This window comes from Hyla sarda, chromosome 5 (genome assembly GCF_029499605.1).
Source record: "Hyla sarda isolate aHylSar1 chromosome 5, aHylSar1.hap1, whole genome shotgun sequence".
In the NCBI taxonomy this organism is placed as follows: domain Eukaryota; kingdom Metazoa; phylum Chordata; class Amphibia; order Anura; family Hylidae; genus Hyla; species Hyla sarda.
In genome coordinates, this window is record NC_079193.1 from 183,213,958 (window position 1) to 183,240,218 (window position 26,261).

Here is a 26,261-nt window from a genome sequence, read left to right on the forward strand (position 1 = left end):
TATAATGTATATTTTACTTTTTATATATATGTATATTTGTAATATTCTTTGGTTAACAATTGTGTATCTTTTTGGGTGAAAAAAATGCTGTACCTACAGCTATTGTCTGTGTGTCTCTATGGGGAGTCCAAATACAGGAAGTGAGGGCAGGAAAAGCAGGGATCTGTACAGGCTCCTGGCTTGTCAATCATCCTGATGTATGAGCCAGGAACATGTTATAGAGCCTGCACAGAGCCCTGCTTGTCCTCACTCACTTCCTGTATTTGGACTCCTCAGAGAGACACACATGGAATAGCTGCAGGGACAAATATATACACATTTTTTAACCAATGTATTTTACAAATATATATATAATGCTATTATCAACAATACTGAAGCAAAATTGATGACATATTAATGTGATTTCATCCATTATATGCACATATTTTGGATCTGTTTTATGGATGTTCACCAGTAAACTCATGTGAAAGTGGCCTCAGTCTAACCAGGTATTTCTGGATTTGATAAAACAGACTTTAAAGTAATCTACCTCATTAAAGGGGTTATCCAGCAGAATCGGGGGCTTAAAACTATGTCCGTTGTGTGGAATAAAATAAAAATAAACCTTTACCTACCTTAAGTGCTCCCAAGATGTCTCCGGTGTCCTGCTCAGCCCCCTGATGCAATCGTCCTTCTGAGCTGCAGCGTGACTGTCGGGCCTGGAAGGCAACCGGGCCCAATGTGTCATACTGCGGCTCATGAATAGTGAATTGCTGGCCAAGGTGGGACAATGCTGCAGTATGATACATCATGCTACAACTCAGGAAGGCGATCGCATGGGGGGACTGGAGCAGGACACTGGAGGTGCTGCAGGAGCAATGGAGGTGAGTAGAGGTAAAAAAAAATATGTAATCCCATACAATGGGCATAGTGTTGAACCCCCCCCCCCTCTGTTTGTTCACTACTATAGTTCAACAACGCTGGAAGTTTCATCTTCACATGGAAAACGTTTTTTTGTTTTTTTTCCCAGCCCTGTTTGTGTGTCATAAGCAGTGTTTTAACCAAATATTTAGATCCATTTAAATTCTACTTTTTTGCTGACTCATGTGATAGGACTTAACATTTTGTTTGTGTGGTTTGTGTATATTTTCTGATGGTAATTTTATGTTGTGTTTTAAATATAGCAAATTGTTTAGAGCAATAATGATGCCCTGGTGATGAACCGCTTTTCCCTCAGTAACTGAATTCGGATTCTGAAAGTAGTGTTTGAGTGAGGGCGATCTCAGATGAGGGAAGCAATAACAGTATTAGGAAGGGCGCCCCAAATGGCTTAGGTTTATATCAAAAGTTACCATTTCTGGATTTCTTTAAATAGGCACTGTCAGATAAAAAAAAAATTATACATTATATCTTGGCAAAGCACTAACTTTCCTAATATACTTAATAAGAAAATGTTATTTAACCCCTTAATGACCAAGGATGTGTATACACGTCCTTGTGCTGTTAACGGGGTAAGGCGTGGGCTCCCGAGTCGAACCCTTGCCATACCAGCCGTCCCTCAGCTGATTCTTGTAGCTGAGGGCCAGCGTTAATAGCCAACCCTTTAGTTCGCCGCTGTCAAAATTTTTGGTCACTTTGTATACTCTAAAAAAATGTATAAAAACTAATCAAAAAATCCCATCAAAACAAAAATGGTACCAATGAAAACTTCAGATCATGGCGCAAAAAAATAAGCCCTCATACTGCCCCATATATGGAAAAATAAAAAAAGTTATAGGGGTCAGAAGAGGAAAATTTTAACCTACAAATTTTCGTGCATAAAGTTATAATTTTTTTTACAGAAGTAAAACTAAATCAAACCAATATAAGTAGGGTATCATTTTAATCGTATGGACTTGCAAAATATAGATAAGGTGTAATTTTTACTGAAAAGTGTTCGTAGAAACAAAAGCCCCCAAAAGTTCCAAAATGCAGTTGTTTTTTTTTTCAATTTAGCCCCACAAATATTTTTTTCCTGGTTTCGCCGTAGAATTTGTGGTAAAATTATTGATGTCATTACAAAGTAAAATTGGTGGCACAAAAAGCAAGCCCTCATATGAGTTTGTAGGTGGAAAATTGAAAGCGTTATGATAGAAGGTGAGGAGGAAAAAACTAAAGTGCAAAAAAAAAAAAAAAAACTGTAGTCCTTAAAGGGGTTCTCTGGTAGAAAACTTTTTTCTTTTTTTTAAATGAACTGGTGCCAGAAAGTTAAAAAGATTTGTAAATTATTTCTATTTAGAAATCTTAATCCTTTCAGAACTTATTAGCAGCTGTAGGCTACAGAGGAAATTCTATTCTTTTTGAATTTCTTTTTTGTCTTGTCCACAGTGCTCTCTGCTGACACCTCTGTCTGTGTCAGGAACTGTCCAGAACAGCATAGGTTTGCTATGGGGATTTTTTCCTGCTCTGGACAGTTCCTGATACAGGCATCAGGTGTCAGCAGAGAGCACTGTGGACAAGACAAAAAAGAAATTCAAAAAGAATAGAATTTCCTCTGTAGCATACAGCTGATGTTACGCCTAGCGCTCCGGGTCCCCGCTCCTCCCCGGAGCGCTTACGGCGTCTCTCTCTCCGCAGCGCCCCGGTCGGTCCCGCTGACCGGGAGCGCTGCACTGTCTTGGCCGTCGGGGATGCGATTCGCACGGCGGGACGCGCCCGCTCGCGAATCGCATCCCAGGTCACTTACCCGTCCCGGTCCCCCGCTGTCATGTGCTGGCGCGCGCGGCTCTGCTCTCTAGGGCGCGCGCGCGCCAGCTCCCTGAGACTTAAAGGGCCAGTGCACCAATGATTGGTGCCTGGCCCAATTAGCTTAATTGGCTTCCACCTGCTCCCAGACTATATCTGATCACTGCCCCTGCACTCCCCTGCCGGATCTTGTTGCCTTAGAGCCTAGTGAAAGCGTTACTGTGTTTGTCCATACTGTGTACTTGACCTCCTGCTATTGCCTTATTGACTACGATTCTTGCTGCCTGCCCCGACCTTCTGCTACGTCCGACCTTGCTTCTGTCTATTCCCTTGTACCGCGCCTATCTTCAGCAGTCAGAGAGGTTGAGCCGTTGCTAGTGGATACGACCTGGTCACTACCGCCGCAGCAAGACCATCCCGCTTTGCGGCGGGCTCTGGTGAACACCAGTAGTGACTTAGAACCGGTCCACTAGCACGGTCCACGCCAATCCCTCTCTGGCACAGAGGATCCACCTCCTGCCAGCCGGCATCGTGACAGTAGATCCGGCCATGGATCCCGCTGAGGTTCCCCTGCCAGCTATCTCTGACCTCACCACGGTGGTCGCCCAGCAATCCCGACAGATCGCCCATCTAACCCACCAGCTGTCGGAAGTGTCCACCATGGTGCAGCAACTTCAGTCGCAACTTCTGCCTCTGCTACAGCAGCAACCATCTCCTCCGCCAGCTCCTGCACCTCTTCCGCAGCGAGTGGCCACTCCTAGCCTCCGCTTGTCCCTGCCGGACAAATTTGATGGGGACTCTAAGTTTTGCCGTGGCTTTCTTTCGCAATGTTCCCTGCACTTGGAGATGATGTCGGACCAGTTTCCTACTGAAAGGTCTAAGGTGGCTTTCGTAGTCAGCCTTCTGTCTGGGAAAGCTCTGTCATGGGCCACACCGCTCTGGGACCGCAATGACCCCGTCACTGCCTCTGTACACTCCTTCTTCTCGGAAATTCGAAGTGTCTTTGAGGAACCTGCCCGAGCCTCTTCTGCTGAGACTGCCCTGCTGAACCTGGTCCAGGGTAATTCTTCCGTTGGCGAGTACGCCATACAATTCCGTACTCTTGCTTCTGAACTATCCTGGAATAATGAGGCCCTCTGCGCGACCTTTAAAAAAGGCCTATCCAGCAACATTAAAGATGTTCTGGCCGCACGAGAAATTCCTGCTAACCTGCATGAACTCATTCATCTAGCCACTCGCATTGACATGCGTTTTTCTGAGAGACATCAAGAGCTCCGCCAGGAAAAAGACTTAGATCTCTGGGCACCTCTCCCACAGTCTCCGTTGCAATCTACGCCTAGGCCTCCCGCCGAGGAGGCCATGCAAGTGGATCGGTCTCGCCTGACCCAGGAAGAGAGGAATCGCCGTAGGGAAGAAAATCTTTGTCTGTACTGTGCCAGTACCGAACATTTCTTGGTGGATTGCCCTATCCGTCCTCCACGTCTGGGAAACGCACGCTCGCACCCAGCTCTCGTGGGTGTGGCGTCTCTTGATTCAAAGTCGGCTTCTCCACGTCTCACGGTGCCCGTGCGGATTTCTCCTTCAGCCAACTCCTCCCTCTCAGCCGTGGCCTGCTTGGACTCTGGTGCCTCTGGGAATTTTATTCGGGATTCCTTGGTGAATAAATTCCGCATCCCGGTGACCCGTCTCGTCAAGCCACTCTACATTTCCGCGGTCAACGGAGTCAGGTTGGATTGCACCGTGCGTTACCGCACGGAGCCCCTCCTAATGTGCATCGGACCTCATCACGAAAAAATTTAGTTTTTGGTCCTCTCCAATTGCACTTCCGAAATTCTCCTTGGACTACCCTGGCTTCAACACCATTCTCCTACCCTGGATTGGTCCACAGGGGAGATCAAGAGCTGGGGTACCTCTTGTTTCAAGGACTGCCTTAAACCGGTTCCCAGTACTCCCTGCCGTGACCCTGTGGTTCCCCCTGTAACCGGTCTCCCTAAGGTCTTTATGGACTCTGCCTGCCATAAGAAGTGCCTCTCCCCCCCTCCCAGTCCAGTCAGGCAAGCCTCGGTGCCTCCTCATGGCCCCCGTCCTGGTGTCACACTGCCCCGTGCCAGGCCTCGCCCTCTGCCCTCCCTCCCCATTCCCACTCCTTCTGTACTGCCTGCCGTTGAGGAAACCCTCCATTCTTTCCCGGTGTCCTCATCCCAGGGGAGGCAGTTACCGGACAAAGAGAAGGGGAGACCTAAGGGGGGGGGTACTGTTACGCCTAGCGCTCCGGGTCACCGCTCCTCCCCGGAGCGCTTACGGCGTCTCTCTCTCCGCAGCGCCCCGGTCGGTCCCGCTGACCGGGAGCGCTGCACTGTCTTGGCCGTCGGGGATGCGATTCGCACGGCGGGACGCGCCCGCTCGCGAATCGCATCCCAGGTCACTTACCCGTCCCGGTCCCCCGCTGTCATGTGCTGGCGCGCGCGGCTCCGCTCTCTAGGGCGCGCGCGCGCCAGCTCCCTGAGACTTAAAGGGCCAGTGCACCAATGATTGGTGCCTGGCCCAATTAGCTTAATTGGCTTCCACCTGCTCCCAGACTATATCTGATCACTGCCCCTGCACTCCCCTGCCGGATCTTGTTGCCTTAGAGACTAGTGAAAGCGTTACTGTGTTTGTCCATACTGTGTACTTGACCTCCTGCTATTGCCTTATTGACTACGATTCTTGCTGCCTGCCCCGACCTTCTGCTACGTCCGACCTTGCTTCTGTCTACTCCCTTGTACCGCGCCTATCTTCAGCAGTCAGAGAGGTTGAGCCGTTGCTAGTGGATACGACCTGGTCACTACCGCCGCAGCAAGACCATCCCGCTTTGCGGCGGGCTCTGGTGAACACCAGTAGTGACTTAGAACCGTTCCACTAGCACGGTCCACGCCAATCCCTCTCTGGCACAGAGGATCCACCTCCTGCCAGCCGGCATCGTGACAGCTGATAATAAGTAATTTACAAATCTTTTTAACTTTCTGGCACCAATTGATTTAAAAAAAAATGTTTTCCCCCAGAAGACCCCTTTTTTTTTTTAGCGAAATCATGGCTTAAAAAAGTGGCCACTAGGGGTCCTCATACCTGCTGGGGCACCAACGAGTTCAGAGGCAGCGTCACGGACAACTGATGTCACATGGACAAGGCTTGTCTGTGCTGGAAGCAAGCACAAAGAAAGTAAAGACCTGCACTGATGGTGTAGTAAAAACTTTTGCTTCCCTCCAGATTTTGTCAGCTGTGAGGGATGCAGGAGTTTTCGCCACACTGGAACTCCGAAATAGCCAAATCAGCTGTTTTCCCCAGTGCGCCTCTAGCATCACTGATGCTCTAAGTGCTAAGAGTGTATGAGTTGATGTTGACTGTTGCGGAGCTCCTGGGATTGCACTGCACATATGTCAGACCCCTTTCCACCGCTCACATATCAGCTTACAGTCGCCTACTTCTCCGCCCGCTGCTCACTTTTCCACCTGCCCACCGCTCACATCTTCCCTAGGGTTTGGACATGCTGGGAGCTGTAGTTTTGCTAATGCTAGGGGAAAGGTCGGCAACAGCCCGCTCACATCTCCCCTAGAATAAGCAAAACTACAACTCCCAACATGCGCTGACAGTGAGAACATGCTGGGAGACGTAGTTTTGCTAATGATAGGAGAGAGGTAAGGGGAGAGATGCTGACAGCAGACTAAGGGAGGAGGTGGAGGTATGTACAGTGAGGCCACTACCCCTTCCTTTGAGAGGATCTCAACCAAGTGAGCTACTGAAAACGTGTGGTGACCCAGTACAGGATGTTGTTTCCCCGTACCTCTCCTGCCCTGTCAGGCAGTGTCCCTTCATGTCCCCAGGGCCCCCCTCCAGTGTTACCCCCCCCCCCCCCCGTGTACGTATGGCATGTATTCAAAGTGTAATGTTTCTTAAACGGTCATACCATGTGATTGCTACCCAGGAGGAACTAGTGACCAGATGAACCCCCCCCCCCCCCAGTGACCTATGGGCTCCTTGCACAGCCCCCTATAAAAACCAGGGGAGAGGCTGCATTCTCTCTCTTGTTCCTGAGGTCCAGTGCAGTCAAGACGTCTTACAAAGTGTGTCCAGAGCATTGGAGGCCTCAAGCATAAAGTCTGCAGCCACAAGTCAGCTCAAGTAAGCTAAAGTCATTGTCTTGTCAGTCACAAGTCAGTCATCAGTCAATTGTCTAGTCAACATGGCCTGCACTAAAGTGTCTCTACCTACTGCAAGTCCCAGCAGTTCTGTGGGGTCCCCCTGTGTCAGTGGTCACCTCCTTGGGATTCTGGCTGTCCTGCATAGACTGTTTCATCTGTCTAACCTCAGTAAAGCTACCATTGTCCGAAACTTGGCATCAGTGTCCTCATTGCGGTAGGTCAGGGCAGATAACACAGGCGCAGGGCTGCGAGAACACGGAGAGGAGGAAGATGAGTGAGATGAGTGACGGGCTGGGATTCGCATGCAGGCACGTCCCCGTGATGCGAATCCCAGACCTGCCAGCAGCGGGGACATAAGCAGAGAGCGCTCATGGCCGGCGTGTTCGGCCGGAGCGCAGTTGTTACAGTACCCCCGCCCCCCTTTTGTTCTCCCCATCTTCTTTGGAATTCAAGTGTTCCCCACTACATAAGACCATGGGGTTTCTGGAATGTGCGAAGGCTATAAGGTACTTGCAGGCTTCTGTCGTGGAGTCTTCCCTCTACTAAGGTGACCAACTGGCAAGTAAGAATGTCCCCAATTCAAGAACTTACGTCTGAGTTTCACAGGCATAGAAGATATCACAGGGGAAACAAGACAGTGATCTTGGCAATATTGTCCCCAACAAGTGATTTCACCAGATTTCCAGTCAAAGCGGGATGGTCTTGCTGCGGCAGGCGGCACGCAGGTCGCTACCCCTGGAACGACTCATCCACACAGGTAGCTGGGAGGTAGCGTGGCACAGAAGGAGACTGGCAGGATGTGGCAAGATAGCAGTAGGTCAGGGCAGGTAACACAGGTGCAGGAGAGGTAAGGTAGCAAGGAACAGGTACACAGTAACAGGAACACAGGACTTTCACTATGGCCCACGGTAACCAAAGATCCGGCAGGGAAGCAAGGGAGGAGCTGATATTTAAGGACAGGGTGCAGTTGTAGACACTTGATTAATTGAGCACTGGCCCTTTAAGTGAAAGAGCTCAGGCGCACGCGTGCCCTAGGAGGCAGGGGCACGCACACTGGGGCTGCGAGGACACAGAGAGGCGGAAGGTGAGGGAGGTGAGTGACGGGCTGGGATTCGCATGCGGGCACGTCCCGCAATGCGAATCCCAGCCCTGCCAGCAGCGTGGACATAAGCAGAGAGTACTCACAGCTGGCGTGTCCTGCCAGAGCGCAGGTGTTACAATCCCGCTGACACCACACATGTATTAAAAAAAAAAAATCTGCTAGAGACAAAAATTATATAATTTTTTTTTTTTATTGGATCTGACAGATACGCTTTAACCAGTACTTGATGTTACCAAGTGGTATGTCAGGGAGTTTTCTCAGAAGCCTGTCTGGATTTATAATGAGACATTCATCTCTTGATAAATCCAGAGCAATTCTACACTGGTGGTCATCAGTCTTAGTAAATGCCCTTAAATTCACCCCAAAATGTTTATTGTGGTGAACCACAATAAAAGACAACCACAATAAAAGAAAAAAAAAAACTCCAAACAGATAGAAAAGAGAAAAAAGAGAAAAGAGCATACAATCTGGACGATAATAAAGATAGGGGTCCACTCATAGGGGCAATTTACAAATGCTTTTGGATTCACCGTTGGTGGTGTTTCATAATAAATTTATGTGAAATAAAATCTTGTGTGTGTATATGAAAGTGCAGATCCTTTAGTAAATTTGTGATGTTTGCTCATGCACAAAAACATTTGTCTCGTAATGTGCCAAAATCTGGGAGATATATAGGTAAGCATTTTCTAGGTTAATTTTACTTTGTTTTAGATAACAAAAAATCTTTAAGGGTACGTTCCCACACGGCGTATTTTGCTGCGTATTTGGTGCTGCGTATTTTCCTACCCATTGACTTCAACAGAGAAAATAAAATACGCAGCAGCAAATACGCAGCAAATACGCCGTGTGGGAATGTACCTTAAGGGTCTATATACAGTATCCATCCCGCACATATTTGATGGTTTAGATTTAAAGCTGCAGATTTAAAGCTGTGTTTAGTCATTTAGTTTACATTAAACTATGCAGCATAAAATCTGCAGCTTCAAATGCTGTGCATCAAATATGCACAGGATACTGTATGTGTGAATACACCCTAACAATCTATTCACACGTATGCAGGTTTGATGCGCAGGATTTTCTGCTGCAGATTTCAATGTAAACTGAACGAGTGAACACAGCTTGAAATCCTGCACATCAAATCTGCACAGAATACTGTACGTGTGAATAGACCCTAAAGGGGTATTCCTATGTGGACATTTCTGACATATGCATGGGATATGTCATAATGTCTGACAGATGCAGGTCCTACTTCAGGACTCTCATCTATCTTCAGGGCCCTCAAACACTCTTTGGCCTAGTTGTGACCAATGAAGGTGAACAGGAAACTGAAAACAGATAAGACCAAATAGACTGTTTTAAACAGTTTACTAAACTCCTATTGATTGTTCTGTAGATATGCCACTAATGTTGCAGATAAAAATACCCCTTTAGGGTCCGTTTGTATAGTTACTGTATATAAGTGTCAGGTTGTGCACCAGAAGTTGTTTGTGCTGTGCCATTTTATTCCAGTCATTTTATACATATTATTTTTCCCATTAATATTTTTCCTTTGTTATATCATGTATGCCCCATGAAATCAATAAAAATATGTCATGCTCTTGTCATAAAATATTTACTGGATATCCTGTACTGTAATACTGTATTCGTATCTTTTACTGATAATCCATCTTTACAAAACAGCAAAAGTCAACTCTATTTGTCAGTTTTCACTGGTAGTTACCACAAAACATTTATAGGGTGATTAGGGTTACTTTTTAGAAACTGTCAACTTGTCCCCGTGTTACAAAAAACTGACAAAGCTACATATAGCTGCACTAAACAGCAGGATTTGGCATTTTAATATCTCCGTTTTGCACTAACGTGTAACATCAGGATATTAAATTAGATCTTTGTTAACTCTGTATAGTTCTAGTATCTTTTACAAAAACAGGACCCAATTTTAAACATAATAGAAGTCTTAAATGTCATTGTAAGGCTAGGGCTCGAGGGTGAAATTTCATTGTAAGGCTAGGGCTCGAGGGTGAAATTTTATTGTAAGGCTAGGGCTCGAGGGTGAAATTTCATTGTAAGGCTAGGGCTCGAGGGTGAAATTTCATTGTAAGGCTAGGGCTCGAGGGTGAAATTTTATTGTAAGGCTAGGGCTCGAGGGTGAAATTTCATTGTAAGGCTAGGGCTCGAGGGTGAAATTTCATTGTAAGGCTAGGGCTCGAGGGTGAAATTTCATTGTAAGGCTAGGGCTACAAGTTACCACAGCAAAAAGTTGATGTTGGACGGTTTTCTGGTGCAGTTGGGGTAATTTGCAGGTTACAACGTAACCATTTTCTATTCATTCCTCAATCCACTTTTAATTCCCTTTCATTAGCTGCAATGTAGCATGATTAAGGCCGCTGTGGCACAGTGCGTTGCGACTTGTGTCACTGCCAAACTTATTGTGTAGCCCTAGCTTTAGGTTATGTTCACAAGGGAGAAAATTCTATGTGGATTATCATGTGGATAGTGGTAATCTACAGCTAAATCACAGTCCAAAACCACTGCAAACTTCACAGCATAAAAAGTTAAAATCTGTGTCAGATATCTTTCTTTATGCCTCGGTTTCGGTTATCGATCAACAACAGATTTTTTTCTGGAGAAAAAATATAATCTAATTGTGGTGTCCTACTGGAGTGATATGCTGTTCATGATGCCAGGGTAGCATTAACCACCAAACTCCAAGGTTAGACAGTTCTCCTGGGCCAAGTGCTGTGGACAATAATGACCACAGATGCAGGATTACAGAAAACTATACACAACAAAGCAGGGAAATGAAGAGGAGAGCACCACGTCATATGCTACTAACATTGGAAGGATACCTAGGCGGAGGTGGCTAGGAATCCTCTGAGATGCAATAAAGCTGTAGTAACAACGTAGTAAACACAAAGAAAGATAGCATGCACTCACCGCGACTATGGTGTCTATGGTGAGTGCAAATGCTATCTTTCTTTGTGTTTACAGAAAACTATCAGAGTATCAGGTCAGAGTAGGGGAAATGCAGAGTAACACTGTAGAGCCTGTTGCCTTGCTGGGACTTGTATTAGCTTTCACTTGTCTGAATGATAGCTGCTATGGACTCTATACTTTTTATTGCATGTCTAAGATTGGTGACTGATATTATCCCAGGCTAAATTTAGACCAACTGCTGTATATTGCTCCGGACCTTTTAGCTTATCATCAGGCTTGGAGCTCTACCTGTGCAAAGGAGTGCTTGTAAATGGCGAGGCTGTAGACTTTTGAGTTCTTCCAGGACCTCCTTCAGATGACCACATACTTCTCCTCACTCCTTTCCACACTGTACCTCAGCTCAACTCCAACTCCTAACACACACACACACCACTTCTTCTCAGCTGAACTGCTCCTTCCCCTGCACTACACAAGGATTAGGCTAGGGGGCATCCCATTGGGAAATCAGGATCACATGGTTTACACTGCATGACTTCCCTTAAAGGTACAGTAACACTGATGAACATTTACATAAACTTTAATCACAAAATAACATAACGCAATATACCCTAGAGTAGTGGGCCCAGAACAGTGACACTGGAGGCAATGTTTACCTGGCAGGACAACTTCCTGTACTGGGTCCCAACATAATCATAGCTCACAGTACTGTATAGACAGTAAGTCAATGTAAATAAATAGTTGAAAACAGCATAACATCCGCAGCGTTTACAGTACATGTGAACTTACCCTAACGGAAAGTTCACATGCTCAATTTAGTTTTTGTTGCAGAGATTTAGTATTCAGTGTCAAACTGCAATATTTCTGAATTTTTTTAACTTTACTAATAGCAGATAAAAGTAATGGAACAGAATCCACTAAAATTAATTTCTATCATTTTGAATAATGCAGTTTAGTCACTTTGTACTGTGTAAGTATATCAGAACACATTTTGGCCCTCTTGGGAAAATTTTCAGTATATACTTTTTAAATTCAAAAATATGTAGCAAATAGTTTAAAAGCAAAACTAAGTGAAAGTTCGCTTGTGTGTGTTCACAGGGTTCAAAAGAAATGGTCGTAATTTATTTACCCCCATTTTTTTTAGCCAATTTAAGAACATACCCTTAAAATAGTATAGTAGACTATTTTAGCATTTTAAGTTATGCAGTCTGTTTTGCACAGAAAGCATAACAAATCTTTAGTATTTCCTTAGAAATATGGATAAATGCAATGATAATGCAAAGTGTTTCATTTCAGTGTGTGCCTAAATTACTATATTTTCTCTTACAGAAGAATAACTTCAACTCAAAGCAAATTTTGTATGACCATTCTTCAGAAAGGACTTAGGGCGAGATTTATCAAAACCTGTGCAGAGGAAAGTTGCTGAGTTGCCCATAGCAACCAATCAGATCGCTTCTTTCATTTTTTAACAAGGCCTCTGAAAAATGAAAGAAGTGATCTGATTGGTTGCTATGGGCAACTGGGCAACTTTTCCTTTGCACAGGTTTTGATAAATCTCCCCTTAGCCTTCCATTACAGAGACTCATCATTTCAAGAAGTAACAAGGAACCTCTGAAAAAATAATTCTGAAACCTGTCTTATCAAACTATTTCTGTGCAAAGTATTTGTGGTCTTGTATGTATTCATGGTGCATTTTAATGTTGTCTTAGGGTGGAAATTACTAAAACAAATTCTTAGACAGCGCAAACAGAGACGGCGTTCAGACTTATTACATTGTGTCAGGCTGTTTAATGCATCTGGTACATTTATACCAACTATTACTTGGCATACTTTAAGTTCGGCTCAATTAGACCACACCCCTTTTAACAAATCTACACCTCTTTCCTGTTAGGCCTTGCCCATTTTTGGATGAACAGCACAAAGTGTCTAAAACACATAATAAAAGTGACGCAAATCATGTCAGTTATTTTTAAGTTACATTTGCAGTAGTAAATCTTCCTTTGTATGTTAAAGAACACTTAGACAGTTTGGTATTCTGACACATTTTTTTGTGGTGTTTTTTGCAGCATTGTTATTTTTTTTGCAAATGGTTTAAAATGCTGAACAAAAGGCTGTGTGAAGGAGCCCTTAAAAATATTTATATGCGTATAAAAATAAATAAATAAAAACATGCAAATAGACTGAGCCCCGTGCAGACTTACAATATTGTAAGTCTGAATTTAGTTATATTTTCTACAGTATAGTCTTTTTTTAGCCTTATAAATATTTTTCTCTCCAGAGCATAACCTAATAGTGACTGCATTCAGTCCATTTCCCAGATGTACACTTTGTGAGACTCAAAATCACAGAGTCCATACATTAAAGGAAAACTCTCATCCTGTTCACCCACAGTAAACCCAATACACTGTGTAATAGTGTGGGTAAACAAGAGTCCGTTGAGGGGTCACTTACTAACATATGTACCTTAGGTCCGAAGTAATGTCCCACCGAAGATCCTCTTCTATCTTCACTGAATTGCATGCTGGAGGCAGGCCCCATCGACTGTATTTGCATATTCATCATCACTGGTCTCCATGTCCCAGTGCTGGTCAAGTGAACACATGCGCCAACTAAGCGCTCACTTGACCAGCACTAGGACGTGGAGACTAGCGGTGATGAATATGGAAGAAGAGGATCTTCGGTGGGACATAACTCCAGATTTAAGGTACATATGTTAGTGAGTGACTCCTCAACAGACTCCTGTTCACCCAAATGATAACCCAGTGTATTGGGTTTAGTGTAGGAGAACAGGATGACAGTTTTTCTTTAAAGTCCTGCACATAGTAAACATTCATGAAATGGACCAAACGTGTCACTGAATGGCCCATTAAAGTCAATGGAGGAGATTTATCAAAACCTGTGTAGAGGAAGAGTGGTGCAGTTGCCCAAAGTAACCAATCAGATTGCTTCTTTAATTTTTAAAAAGGCCACTTAAAAATAAAATAAGCAATCTGATTCGTTGCTATGGGCAACTAATCCACTTTTCCTCTACCAGGTTTTGATACATCTCTCACAATGGGCCAACTGACAACACACTGCAGTATATGTCGGCAAACTTTTTTGATCAGTCTTTTGACATGAGTCTTTTGATCATGTATATATCCCCTAATGGAATGCTGAATAAGGCTGGGTTAACATATGTCTGGCATCAGGTATAGGTGAACTCAGCCTAAACTTCGATTCAACTGATGCCACAACTGATAACAAGTTGTCATCAGTTGTGTGGCATTCGGCGTCCAAGCTGTGTTTCCCTGTCCAGTGTCGTCCGGCGTGTCCAACCATCTGGTGTCAAAATTGAGATGCTGGATGATTGTGAACTGTCCCCTTCAAATAAATGGGATCAGTTCTAGCATCAGTTTCCCTCCGGTGCATGCCAGAGGGAAACAATGCCGGACGATGGACATATGTGAACCCAGCCTTACATTGATGTAACATAGTAACACAGTTTGTAAGGTTGAAAAAAGACAAGGGTCTATCAATTCCAACCTAAACCCTACTGTGTTGATCCAGAAGAAGGTAAAAAACCCTCATGAGACTGATGCCAACTGTATGCAACTGTATGCAGTCAAGCTTTTGCATTTTTTAATTTTGGGATGCAAAAAACTGCTTGTCAAAAAGTGAAGGTTGGAGTATAGGAGACCAAGGTCAGGTTGAGTTGAGCATCCACATTGTCCATGGACTATAAGCACTGTGCCGCCCTAAATACATTTTGCTGCACTTGACAACAGTTGCAAATGAATAAAGTTAACCAATGTTAACTATATGTTGGACAACATATGCTGAGTATATCTAAAAAATGATTCACCAATATGGGCAGATTTCCAATAAAGCCAAGTCCCTTGTCCCATGAGGCGCACAAAGTGCATAAACACATAATAAAAATGGTGCACCAGTTTTTGGCTTTTTTTCTTAAGCACAAATTGCACATGGATTCTGACTCATTTGCAGTAGTTGATCTCCCAGTTTCCAGATAACAAATGAACAGAACAAATATCTACCACAGAAAGTTAAGAAGACTAAGGGGAAGATGTATCAAAACTGCAATTGTTCCAATGTTCCTCTGCACAAAGTTTGATAAATTTCCCTCTTAGAATTACATTTTGAATGTGAGATCAATAGCAAAACATTTTCTCTACAGTTATAACCTACCTTGGAAGAAGCTTTTCACACGTAAGTAGCTGACACTGAGACGAAGTATGGAAAGTTTATCCAGCTTTGTAATAATTTCTGGAGGGAAAGGCAGCAGGCTGGCCAGTCGGTCTAATTCTGCATTTAGTCGATCTCTGTGTCTTTTTGAAGGGTTCGATTTTTCACTCCCTGATGATGGTCTCCTATGAAAGAGGTGAAGAGATTACATAAAATGCCATTTTAACTTTGTGTAGAACTTAAAGCATTCCCCTATCTTTTATTTTTTTAGTTATTCACACTCAAATAACTATGCTCAAGACCTTTCTTGGCTTCAGTTACAAGGACATAAAATAGTAGCCTGAGAACTACTTTCTGGCAGCCATGTTAGCTCTGGCGGGGCAAATTTTTTGGGCATTCAGAGGATGTAACTTTTCCACCTCATCTTTCCCTGGCAGTCATAAAGTAAAAGAAACCCCCTTTCAGTTCATGCTTAAATGGGCACTGTCAGATACAAAAACATTTGATATGTTGTAAAGAATGCTAAACCAATAGGTTTTGCAATTGCTTTCATTAGAAAATGTTCAGTATTTCACACTGAAAAAGCCAGTCAAACAACTGCCCCCCCTGCCTGCTTGGACACATACTAGTCCTGTTGTGTCCATGCGTCATCACCTATGTCATGGACACACTTCCTTGATTGACAGCTGTGAGCGCAGGGTTCTCAGCTGGAGGAAAAATCCTCCCACTGTCAGCTTGTGTCCCGCTGCTGTCAGTGAGGACAAGCTGGGAGTTGTAGTTTTGCTAATGCTAGGGGAGAAGTGAGCAGACAGTATACTGAGGGAAGGGGCGGAGACCTGCACAGTGAGGCCACACCCCTTTGAGAGGAATTCAGACTAGTGAGCTAAATTAAAAGTGTAATAAAAAAAATAAATTAAGGTGCTAGACACAAAAATTAGATATACATGGTCAGGATTAGGTACTGAGTGATATATTTGTAAAAAAAAAAAATTATGTTGATCTGATTGGTACACTTTAATATTTTTACAATCTCTATGTGTTGTGTTAAACAAATAAGAACCAAGGAATACTGGGAAGGAGTTCCACAGTGACATCAATGGTGGAAGGTTAAAATATATCTGTGTGAAAATATATAAAACGGGATACAACATTAAATATTTTAAAAGGTGTTTATCTTATACACGTTTAAAAGTATGTTTTAATACTGACACTATGATCAAGAGACGGACTACCCATTTCTGCAATAGGGCAATACAGAGAACCAGTAGCAGTGGCATGGCAGCTGGGGGGGGGGGGGGGTACTGTAGGAGGTGAGGATAGTATGTTTATTATTTTTACAGTGCCAAAATAATTTTTTTTTTTTCTTGGACAATCCTTCTAAGCACTGAAGAATGTTTGTTTTTCTCATTGCTGGTGGGTTCGGGTGAAACCTTACCAATCCTTTATGGTTTAACTTGACAAATGACCATAAACCCACTTTAATCCAAATAACCCTTTAATGACCAAACAATTTTCTTTGCTCTTCATCATTATTTTCCAGAACTATATTTTTTTCACTTTTCTGTTGATATACTTAAAATCATGACCGTAAATGTTGGCACCCCTGAAATGTTTCAAGAAAATGAAGTTTTTCTCACAGAAAAGGATTGCAGTAACACATGTTTTGCTATACACATGTTTATTCCCTTTGTGTGTGTTGGAACTAAACCAAAAAAATTGAGGTAAAAGAAAATTGGACATAATGTCACACCAAACTCCAAAAATGGCCTGGACAAAATTATTGGCACCCTTTCAAAATTGGGGAAAAATAACATTGTTTCAAGCATGTGATGCCCCTTTAAACTCTCTCTGGGCAAGTAACAGGTGTGGGCAATATAAAAATCACACCTGAAAGTATATAAAAAAGGAGAGAAGTTCACTTAGTCTTTGCATTGTGTGCCAAAGCATGGACAACAGAAAGAGGAGAAGAGAACTGTCTGAGGACTTGAGAACCAAAATTGTGGAAAAATATAAAAAAAACTCAAGGTTACAAGTCCATCTCCAGAGATCTAGATTTGTCCACAGTGCGCAACATTATCAAGATGTTTGCCACTCACGGCACTGTAGCTAATCTCCCTGGGCATGGACAGAAGAAAAACATTTAAGAAAGGTGAAAGCGCAGGATAGTCCGGATGGTGGATAAGCAGCCCCAAACAAGTTTCAAAGATACTCAAGCTGTCCTGCAGGCTCGGGGAGCATCAGTGTCAGCGCGAACTATCCCTCGACATTTAAATGAAATGAAACTCTATGGCAGGAGACCCAGGAGGACCCCACTGCTGACAAAAAGACACAAATAAGCAAGACTACATTTTGCCAAAATGAAGTTGAGTAAGCCAAAACCCTTCTAGGAAAACATCTTGTGGACAGATGAGAATAAAATAGAGCTTTTTGGTAAAGCTCATCATTCTACTGTTTACTAAAAGTGGAATGAGGCCTACAAAGAAAAGAACTCAGTACCTACAGGGAAATATGGTGAAGGTTCAATGATGTTTTGAGGTTGTTTTGCTGCCCCTGGCACTGGGTGCCTTGAATGTGTGCAAGGCATAATGAAATCTGAGGATTACCAATGGATTTTGGGTCGCACTGTACAGTCCAGTGTCAGAAAACTGGGTTTGCGTATGAGATCTTGGGTCTTCCAGCAGGACAATGACCCCAAACAAACATCAAAAAGCACCCAGAAATGGATGGCAACAAAGCGCTAGAGAGTTCTGAAGTGGCCAGTAATGAGTCCAGATCTAAATCCCATTGAACACCTGTGGAGAGATCTTAAAATTGCTGTTGGGAAAAGTCGCCCTTTCAATAAGAGAGACCGGGAGCAGTTTGCAAAGGAAGAGGGGTCCAACATTCCGTCTGAGAGGTGTAAGAAGCTTATTGATCGTTATAGGAAGCGTCTGATTTCAGTTATTTTTTCCAAAGGTTGTGCAACCAAATATAAGTTAAGGGTGCCAATAATTTTGTCCAGGCCATTTTTGGACTTTGGTGTGACATTATGTCCAATTTGCTTTTCTACCCTCCCTTTTTTGGTTTAGTTCCAATACACACAAAGGGAATAAACATGTATAGCAAAACATGTGGTACTGCAATCCTTTTCTGTGAGAAATACTTAGTTTTCTTGAAAAATTTCAGGGGAGCCAACATTTACGCCCATGACTGTATATGAGGGCTTATGTTTTAATAAGACGGGTTGTACGTCTCAATGGTATCATTTTGGGGCACAAGGGACTTTTTAATCACTACCTTTTCTGAAAAGGGGGAGGCATATTAGAAAATACAGCACTTTTAGCATCATTTTTATTTATTTGTTCACCATTTGGGATAAATAATGAGTTAGTTTTATAGTTCAGGACACCAAAAATGTATATATGTTTTATATAAAATTAATTTTGTAAGAGGTAAATATGTATTATTTTTTTTAGGGGGGGTGAGGGTGTATGCACACAATGAGGGACATTTATCAATGTTTGCTTATGTATTTTTTTTTTAGTAATTTTTTCCTTACTTTTTTTTGCTTATGTGGGACTTATTTATCAACTGGTTTCAGCCTGTTGATAATTTTCTTTCACGTAAGCAATTTTTCCTTTTTTACTTTGGTAGTAGCTTTTTCTGCTCCATGTTTGAGCTGGAGTAAATTTAGTCAATTTTTAACCCTGTTGCGACTTTTTTTGCGCAGTTGCGACTGTCGCAGTTAATAAATACCTGACTACCCGTAGTCCATTTTAAAATTATTACTACGTAGTTCATTTTTGGAAAACTTGCTTTTCTCGCTTTCCAGTAAAAATGTCGCACGAAAAATCGCGTAGTCGCAGTTGCGACAATTTTGCGACAATTATAGTAAAGAAAACCTGACTAAACCCGTTGATAAATGTCCATAAATGTGACTTTCACATGCATTCTTCTGATGGCTTATATAACACACTGCACGACTACACCAGAAGCACATCTGAGAAGACACAAATACCGTGGGCCTACTTTAGGCCAATAGCTGCATTGGAAACCCATCCATGTCCCTGGGTCATGTCACCTGTGTGCTGATGGGGTGACAGTTGCCCACAAAACCACTTAGATTCCATAATCATAATGGCAGAGATTTATCAAATCCTGTGCAGAAAAAAAGTTGAGCAGTTGCCAATAGCAAACAATCAGATTGCTTCTTTAATTTTTAAAAAGGTCTCTGAAAAATAAAGGAGGCAATCTGACTGGTTGCTATGGGCAACTGCTCAACTTTTCCTCTGCACAGGATTTGATAAATCTCCCTCAATGTTACTACATCATCTAAAGGGTTAAACTACATGAATCAAAAGGGTTCCTCTGCTCCTGCTAAATAGAGCGGGTTCCCTACTGTCATGCAACATGTAAGCTCCTGCAATATTCAACACAGAAGACAAGTGCAAGCCTACTTCTGCCCTGCTGACAAAATACTTTTTGTGGTCCTTGGAGGCATTAAAGGGGTACTCCGGTGCTTAAACATCTTATGCCCTATCCAAAGGATAGGGAATAAGATGCCTGATCGCGGGAGTCCCGCCACTGGGGACCCCCGGGATCATGCACGCGGCACCCCGTTTGTAATCAGTGCCCGGAGCGCGTTCGCTCCGGGACTGATTACCGGCGACCGCAGGGCCGGCGGCGTGTGATGTCACGCCTCCGCCCCCGTGTGACATCACGCTCCGCCCCTCAATGCATTGAGGGGCGGAGGGTGACGTCACACCCCGCCCGCCCTGCGGTTGACCATAATCAGACCCGGAGTGAACACGCTCCGGGTCTGATTACAAACGGGATGCCGCGTGCATGATCCCAGGGGTCCCCAGCTGCGGGACTCCCGCGATCAGGCATCTTATCTCCTATCCTTTGGATAGGGGATAAGATGTTTAAGCACCGGAGTACCCCTTTAAGTACAAAAAGGCTGTGGTGGTTAGTAAGCGGCCCATGACTTTTGATGCCTGAGGGTTCAGACCACTCTCCACCCACCACTATCACCATCTATTGGACGTAATGTTGCGTAATGTAGATATATTACGTCCAGTAGAAACTAAGGACTGCACTATACAAGCAGGCAAATGCTGTTTCAGCATTTTATAATCTATCATGAAATAGCGTTTTAAAACAGATGCTCGACACACTTTAATGTCCTATATTCCTCTCAATAGTGTTTCCTAATGAATTACAGCATTGTGTTTTCCAGCTGACAGAACACAGACATGAAAAAATGAATAAGACACTTGACTGAATAAGCACTTTGACCTTTACAGATTAGAAGCTTGGATAATAACTTCTTCAGCATAAATGTAGAATATGTTAAAAGGAATTCAACAGATCATGTTGTTACATTTTTGTAAAAAAGTTGCATTTCCAAAATACTTCTAATATGTTCTGTGTTTGTCTTTTTAAGTTTAGGGTGCTAAACAGTTCTGTAGTCTCTAAATATAGCATATAGATTGTTAAAAAAGTTAACCGGGAAACCCCCATATCTAAGAGATATTTATCTATTCTTCAGCAGAGTTCCAATGAACTATTTTACAGACCTGTCTCTAAGAACAGACTGAAACATCTATCGTTGCATGTATTGTTGCTTCCTTTCACCAATTGGTTGCGCTCACGTTATCTATAGACATGTCTGTATGCACTAGTACCACTCAAGAAGCACTCGCCATAAAACTTAAGCTAATACTAAAGTACTATGTAATAGTTGAACCTTCAGATATGAAAGTTCTTTATATCTAGTCATGCAGAATGTATAATAGCTTCAGACTTGTTTCCAGTACAGAATAGCAATATAATCAAACCATTGTTAACACTTCATTTTCGGCTCCTGGTCTTGTTAAAGGTTATGAAATGTCACAAAGGAGTTTATATGCATATCTATTACTGTCCAACAATATAGATGACTTGATCGGCCCACCAATTAACTAAAGGAATTGATTATTGGGTCGCAGAAAGCAAAAGAAAATAGAGACCAGATCTTTCTGTCCTGGGGGGCAAAATGAGACACCATAATAAGCAGCCCATTTCGATCTTTGCTATGGGGTCCCCTCTCTCCTATATATGGTAATCAATTACAGTTATTACTCCTTGGTTACTTTTTCTAAATGCTACACATTGGCAATAGACTGAAAAATGTCTCCACAATGGAATATTAAGAATAAAAAAAAAAACTAATGTTAAATTGATCCTGAGAATATATCCAAATAAAGTGTTTTCTATCATATCATCTATTTCTATCATATTACTAAAGGCTAAAATTGTCCTTGGTGGGTTTATTTTCCCTTTCTCAGAATACATGAACTTGAATGACATCTGCTTTATTTTCTAGGTATGTACTATATCTTCTTTATTAACGGGTCAAAGAGTATTCCCAAAACTTATGACATCATCCTCTCAATGCATCTTCTTTTATTCCGGCAGCATAAACAAGAGAAGCAATGTTTTAACCTGCATAACAGGTGTAGCTCCTTGTCAAGCTTCAAACCTGAATATAAAACTTTGCTTACCTCGTATTTGTGCTGCTGGAAAAAAAGGAGATAAATTGAGAGGATGCCGGACTTTTCTCTTATTGAGTTTGCTGGGTATGAGTTCGTGTGTCTTGCCTGTGCTGTGCATCTCAAAATCCCAAAGAGAGGGGTGCAGTCCCACACATGGTACCTGAGTGTGTATGTTCGAGGGGCTTGGTTGAACATTTTTACCAGCGTGTTCTCTACCGGCTCAAAATAATATTTTTCTAATACTTTAGCTTTTTTTTTTTATGTTTCAAAGGTTGTTTTGTATTTATATGATAACAATATAAAGGGAAATAATGATTTTACTAAACTGTGTACAGATATAAAAATTAGATAATCAACCCTTAACTTGCATTAATATTGAAGGTACATACTTTAAACAAATAGTCTATGAAAGAAAAACAGCATTACACATAAAGTAGCAGTAGTAAGGACCAAGGAAAAAAGTCCCCTGATTCTTCTGTCATTCTGAACCCCCATAGGGGGAGTTACAGTGATACTCCAGTGGAAAACTATTTTTTTTTTTAAATCAACTGGTGCTAGAAAGTTAAACAGATTTGTAAATTACTTCTACTTAAAAATCTTAATCATTCCAGTACTTATCAGCTGCTGTATGCTCCAGGGGAAGTTCTTTCATTTTTGGATTTATTTTCTGTCTGACCACAGTGCTCTCTGCTAACACCTCTGTCCATGTCAGGAACAAATCCCCATCGCAAACTTATCCTGCTCTGAACAGTTCCTGACATTGACCACAGTGCTCTCTGCTGACACCTCTGTCTGACAGAAAAGAAATTCAAAAAGAAAAGAACTTCCTCTGGAGCATACAGCAGCTGATAAATAGTGGAAGGATTGAGATTTTTAAATAGAAGTAATTTACAAATCTTTCTAACTTTCTGGCACCAGTTGATTAAAAAAAAAAAAAAACTGTTTTCCACCGGAGTACCCCTTTAAACATGGGTGGGTTAAGAGAAAAAAATATATAAAAATACCCATCTAGCCTCTATTCCCCTGTGGCTCCTCTTTCCGCCCACTGCTTTCAGAGTGGAGTGGCCATCACCTGCTGTGCCCACCCATACCAATCCCTTAGACTGTGCTAAACATCAATCACAGGAATCAGCACTTTCTTACCCTACTGCTTTTCTTTATGTGCCACCTGATACTGCTCTGGTAGGGGTCTGAGCAGATAAAGGGTTCCAGGCTAAAGCCAATTCTTTTCATATTATGAATTCATAAGTTGGGGAAATGGTGGTGGTCAGAGTAGACATTTTGAAGTTATCAGGCACCATAAAAAGTAGGATTCTTTAGCAGATGTGAGCACATCTTTGGGATCACTGATGGTAACACGATGTATTTGGAGGATACAAAATAGACAATGACAATGGCAAGTAAACCTGGTTCTATTCTGTTCTCTTTTATCGATGCTGTATGTGAAAATTAATAATACAATTTTTGTCCATTGGATTCTTTCACTCAACCTTTTTACTTTTTAGGTGACTTCAAGAAGTTTCCAGTTTTTCCTAGCACAGATTTTTTCCTTACTTCTCTCCCTTCTATTGAACATCTCTCTGTTTGTTATAGCACTTTATTGATATGCAGTATGGATAGACAGTGAATGTATTACCGTATATAAGAGAACATTTTGCTTAAAAACAACTTTCATTCAAACTTCATCTGATAACTGGTCACTATCTGGTAGTCTATCTACAAGGTTCTTTTCTAGGCAGGATCTCACTTGCTTCTCAGATATCAGTGGTTTGTTCTTCCTCAGCGAAATGGAGCTTATCTGGACTGCTGCCTTAGTGCATTTAAGATTCAGTGCCCATTTAAAGTAAGTTAAGTAAACATGTTGGCAAAATGTGAGAAGCTTTTACTATGGTATTACTTTCCACAGCAGTGTGCGTAACTACAGCAGCAGTAAAGAGAGCTCTTAAAACTGCAGCCCACGTTCACTTCATGCACCTGTTTCTAGTGAGAACCAAGTCAGCCAGGGAGATAAAACCTTCACTATTAAATGTCTATTTTGTGGACTACGGGCACAGTTGTCTCACAATTTTTTTTCTTCTCAAACATACACAATTAACTCTTTGATCACAAAGACCCACATGAAAACAGTGTTGAAATGTTCAAATTGACCAAGATGTAGGCTTAAACAAAAATAAAGATCAACAAAAAGAGACAAAGAGTAGTTAGTGAAATCCTAAAGCCATTTAAAGAAACTGTACAAATCTATACATTGGTCCCTCAACATACGATGGTAATCCATTCCAAACGGACCATCGTTTGTTGAAACCATCGTATGTTGAGGGATCCGTGCAATGTAAAGTATAGGACAGTAGTCTACAACCTGCGGACCTCCAGATGTTGCAAAACTACAACACCCAGCATGCCCGGACAGCCGTTGGCTGTCCGGGCATGCTGGGTGTTGTAGTCTTGCAACATCTGGAGGTCCGGAGGTTGTAGACCACTGTTAGAGAAAGTTGTACTCACCTGTCCCCGCCGCTCCGGACCGTCACCGCTCGTCACCACTGCCCGGGATGTCGCCGTCCATCGCTGTCGCCGCGTCCCCGAAGTGTCCCCGACGCTCCGGCAAGGCCTCTGCTTCCCCGGCATCCTCGCTCTCCGTCGCCGCCATGACGTCGCTACGCACGCCGCTCCTATTGGATGACGGGACGGCGTGCGCAGCGACGCGATGATGTCAATGGAGAGCGCCAATGATGCAGAGGATCCCGAAGAGGACGTGCCGGAGCCCCGAGGACAGGTAAGTGACCATCACCGGAGCTCACGGGGCACCGTAAACGGCTATCCGGCAGCAGCTGAAGCAGTCAGCGCTGCTGGATAGCCGTTTATGCGATGGCCCCGACATAAAAAAGCATCGTATGTTGATGCTGCCTTCAACATGCGATGGCCTCTGAGAGGCCATCGCATGTTGAAATTATCATATGTCGGGGCCATCGTAGGTCGAGGGGTCACTGTACATGGTTTGTATGGATGAAAAAAACATATATGTCCATACAGTTCAGCTTATTACCCTTGTGAGAGAGTAGCTCAGCAGAACCAGTCGAATAGTGGCAAAATAGCAATAAGAGACAGGGGCATTGTCACGATGCCGGCTGGCAGGTAGTGGATCCTCTGTGCCAGAGAGGGATTGGCGTGGACCGTGCTAGAGGATCGGTTCTAAGTCACTACTGGTTTTCACCAGAGCCCGCCGCAAAGCGGGATGGTCTTGCTGCGGCGGTAGTGACCAGGTCGTATCCCCTAGCAACGGCTCAACCTCTCTGGCTGCTGAAGATAGGCGCGGTACAAGGGAGTAGACAGAAGCAAGGTCGGACGTAGCAGAAGGTCGGGGCAGGCAGCAAGGATCGTAGTCAGGGGCAACGGCAGAAGGTCTGGAATCACAGGCAAGGAACACACAAGGAACGCTTTCACTGGCACTAGGGCAACAAGATCCGGCGAGGGAGTGAAGGGGAAGTGAGGTGATATAGGGAAGTGCACAGGTGTAAACACTAATTGGAACCACTGCACCAATCAGCGGTGCAGTGGCCCTTTAAATCGCAAAGACCCGGCGCGCGCGCGCCCTAGGGAGCGGGGCCGCGCGCGCCGGGACAGAACTGACGGGGAGCGAGTAAGGTACGGGAGCCGGGGTGCGCATCGCGAGCGGGCGCTACCCGCATCGCGAATCGCATCCCGGCCGGAGGTGGTAACGCAGCGCCCCGGGTCCGTGGAACCGACCGGGGCGCTGCAGTGAGGGAAGTGTAGCGAGCGCTCCGGGGAGGAGCGGGGACCCGGAGCGCTCGGCGTAACAGTACCCCCCCCCTTGGGTCTCCCCCTCTTCTTGGGGCCTGAGAACCTGAGGATCAGACTTTTGTCCAGGATATTGTCCTCAGGTTCCCAGGACCTCTCTTCTGGACCACAACCCTCCCAATCCACTAAAAAAAAAGTTCTTCCCCTGACCTTTTTAGAGGCCAAAATCTCTTTGACAGAGAAGATGTCCGAGGAGCCGGAAACAGGAGTGGGAGGAACAGATTTAGGAGAAAAACGGTTGAGGATGAGAGGTTTAAGAAGAGAGACGTGAAAGGCATTAGGGATACGAAGAGAAGGAGGAAGAAGAAGTTTGTAAGAGACAGGATTAATTTGACACAAAACTTTAAAAGGACCAAGATAGCGTGGTCCCAACTTATAGCTCGGGACACGGAAACGGACATATTTAGCGGAGAGCCATACCTTGTCTCCAGGGGAAAAAATGGGAGGAGCTCTTCTTTTCTTATCTGCGAATCTCTTCATGCGAGAAGAAGCCTGTAAGAGAGAATTTTGGGTCTCTTTCCATATGGTGGAAAGATCACGAGAAATTTCATCCACAGCGGGCAGACCAGAGGGCAAGGGGGTAGGGAGGGGGGGAAGAGGGTGACGGCCGTACACCACGAAAAACGGAGATTTGGAGGAAGATTCAGAGATTCTGAAATTATACGAGAATTCGGCCCAAGGTAGAAGATCTGCCCAGTCATCCTGGCGGGAGGAAACAAAATGTCGTAAATAGTCACCCAAGATCTGGTTAATTCTCTCTACTTGTCCATTGGATTGAGGATGGTATGCAGAAGAAAAATTTAATTTAATCTTGAGTTGTTTACAGAG

The 26,261-nt window shown here is 43.5% G+C and overlaps 1 protein-coding gene across 10 annotated transcripts in view; it reads right to left on the reverse strand.

Annotated features, from left to right (window-relative positions):
* The window catches only part of AHRR (aryl hydrocarbon receptor repressor), a 383,059-nt gene that overhangs the window by 257,404 nt on the left and 99,394 nt on the right, over positions 1-26,261 (reverse strand). For all 10 annotated transcript variants that reach the window (XM_056520832.1, XM_056520829.1, XM_056520833.1 and 7 more), the window contains one exon: positions 15,106-15,287. In XM_056520832.1, the coding sequence (XP_056376807.1) occupies positions 15,106-15,287 (182 nt within the window). The remainder of the gene's footprint in view (positions 1-15,105; positions 15,288-26,261) is intronic.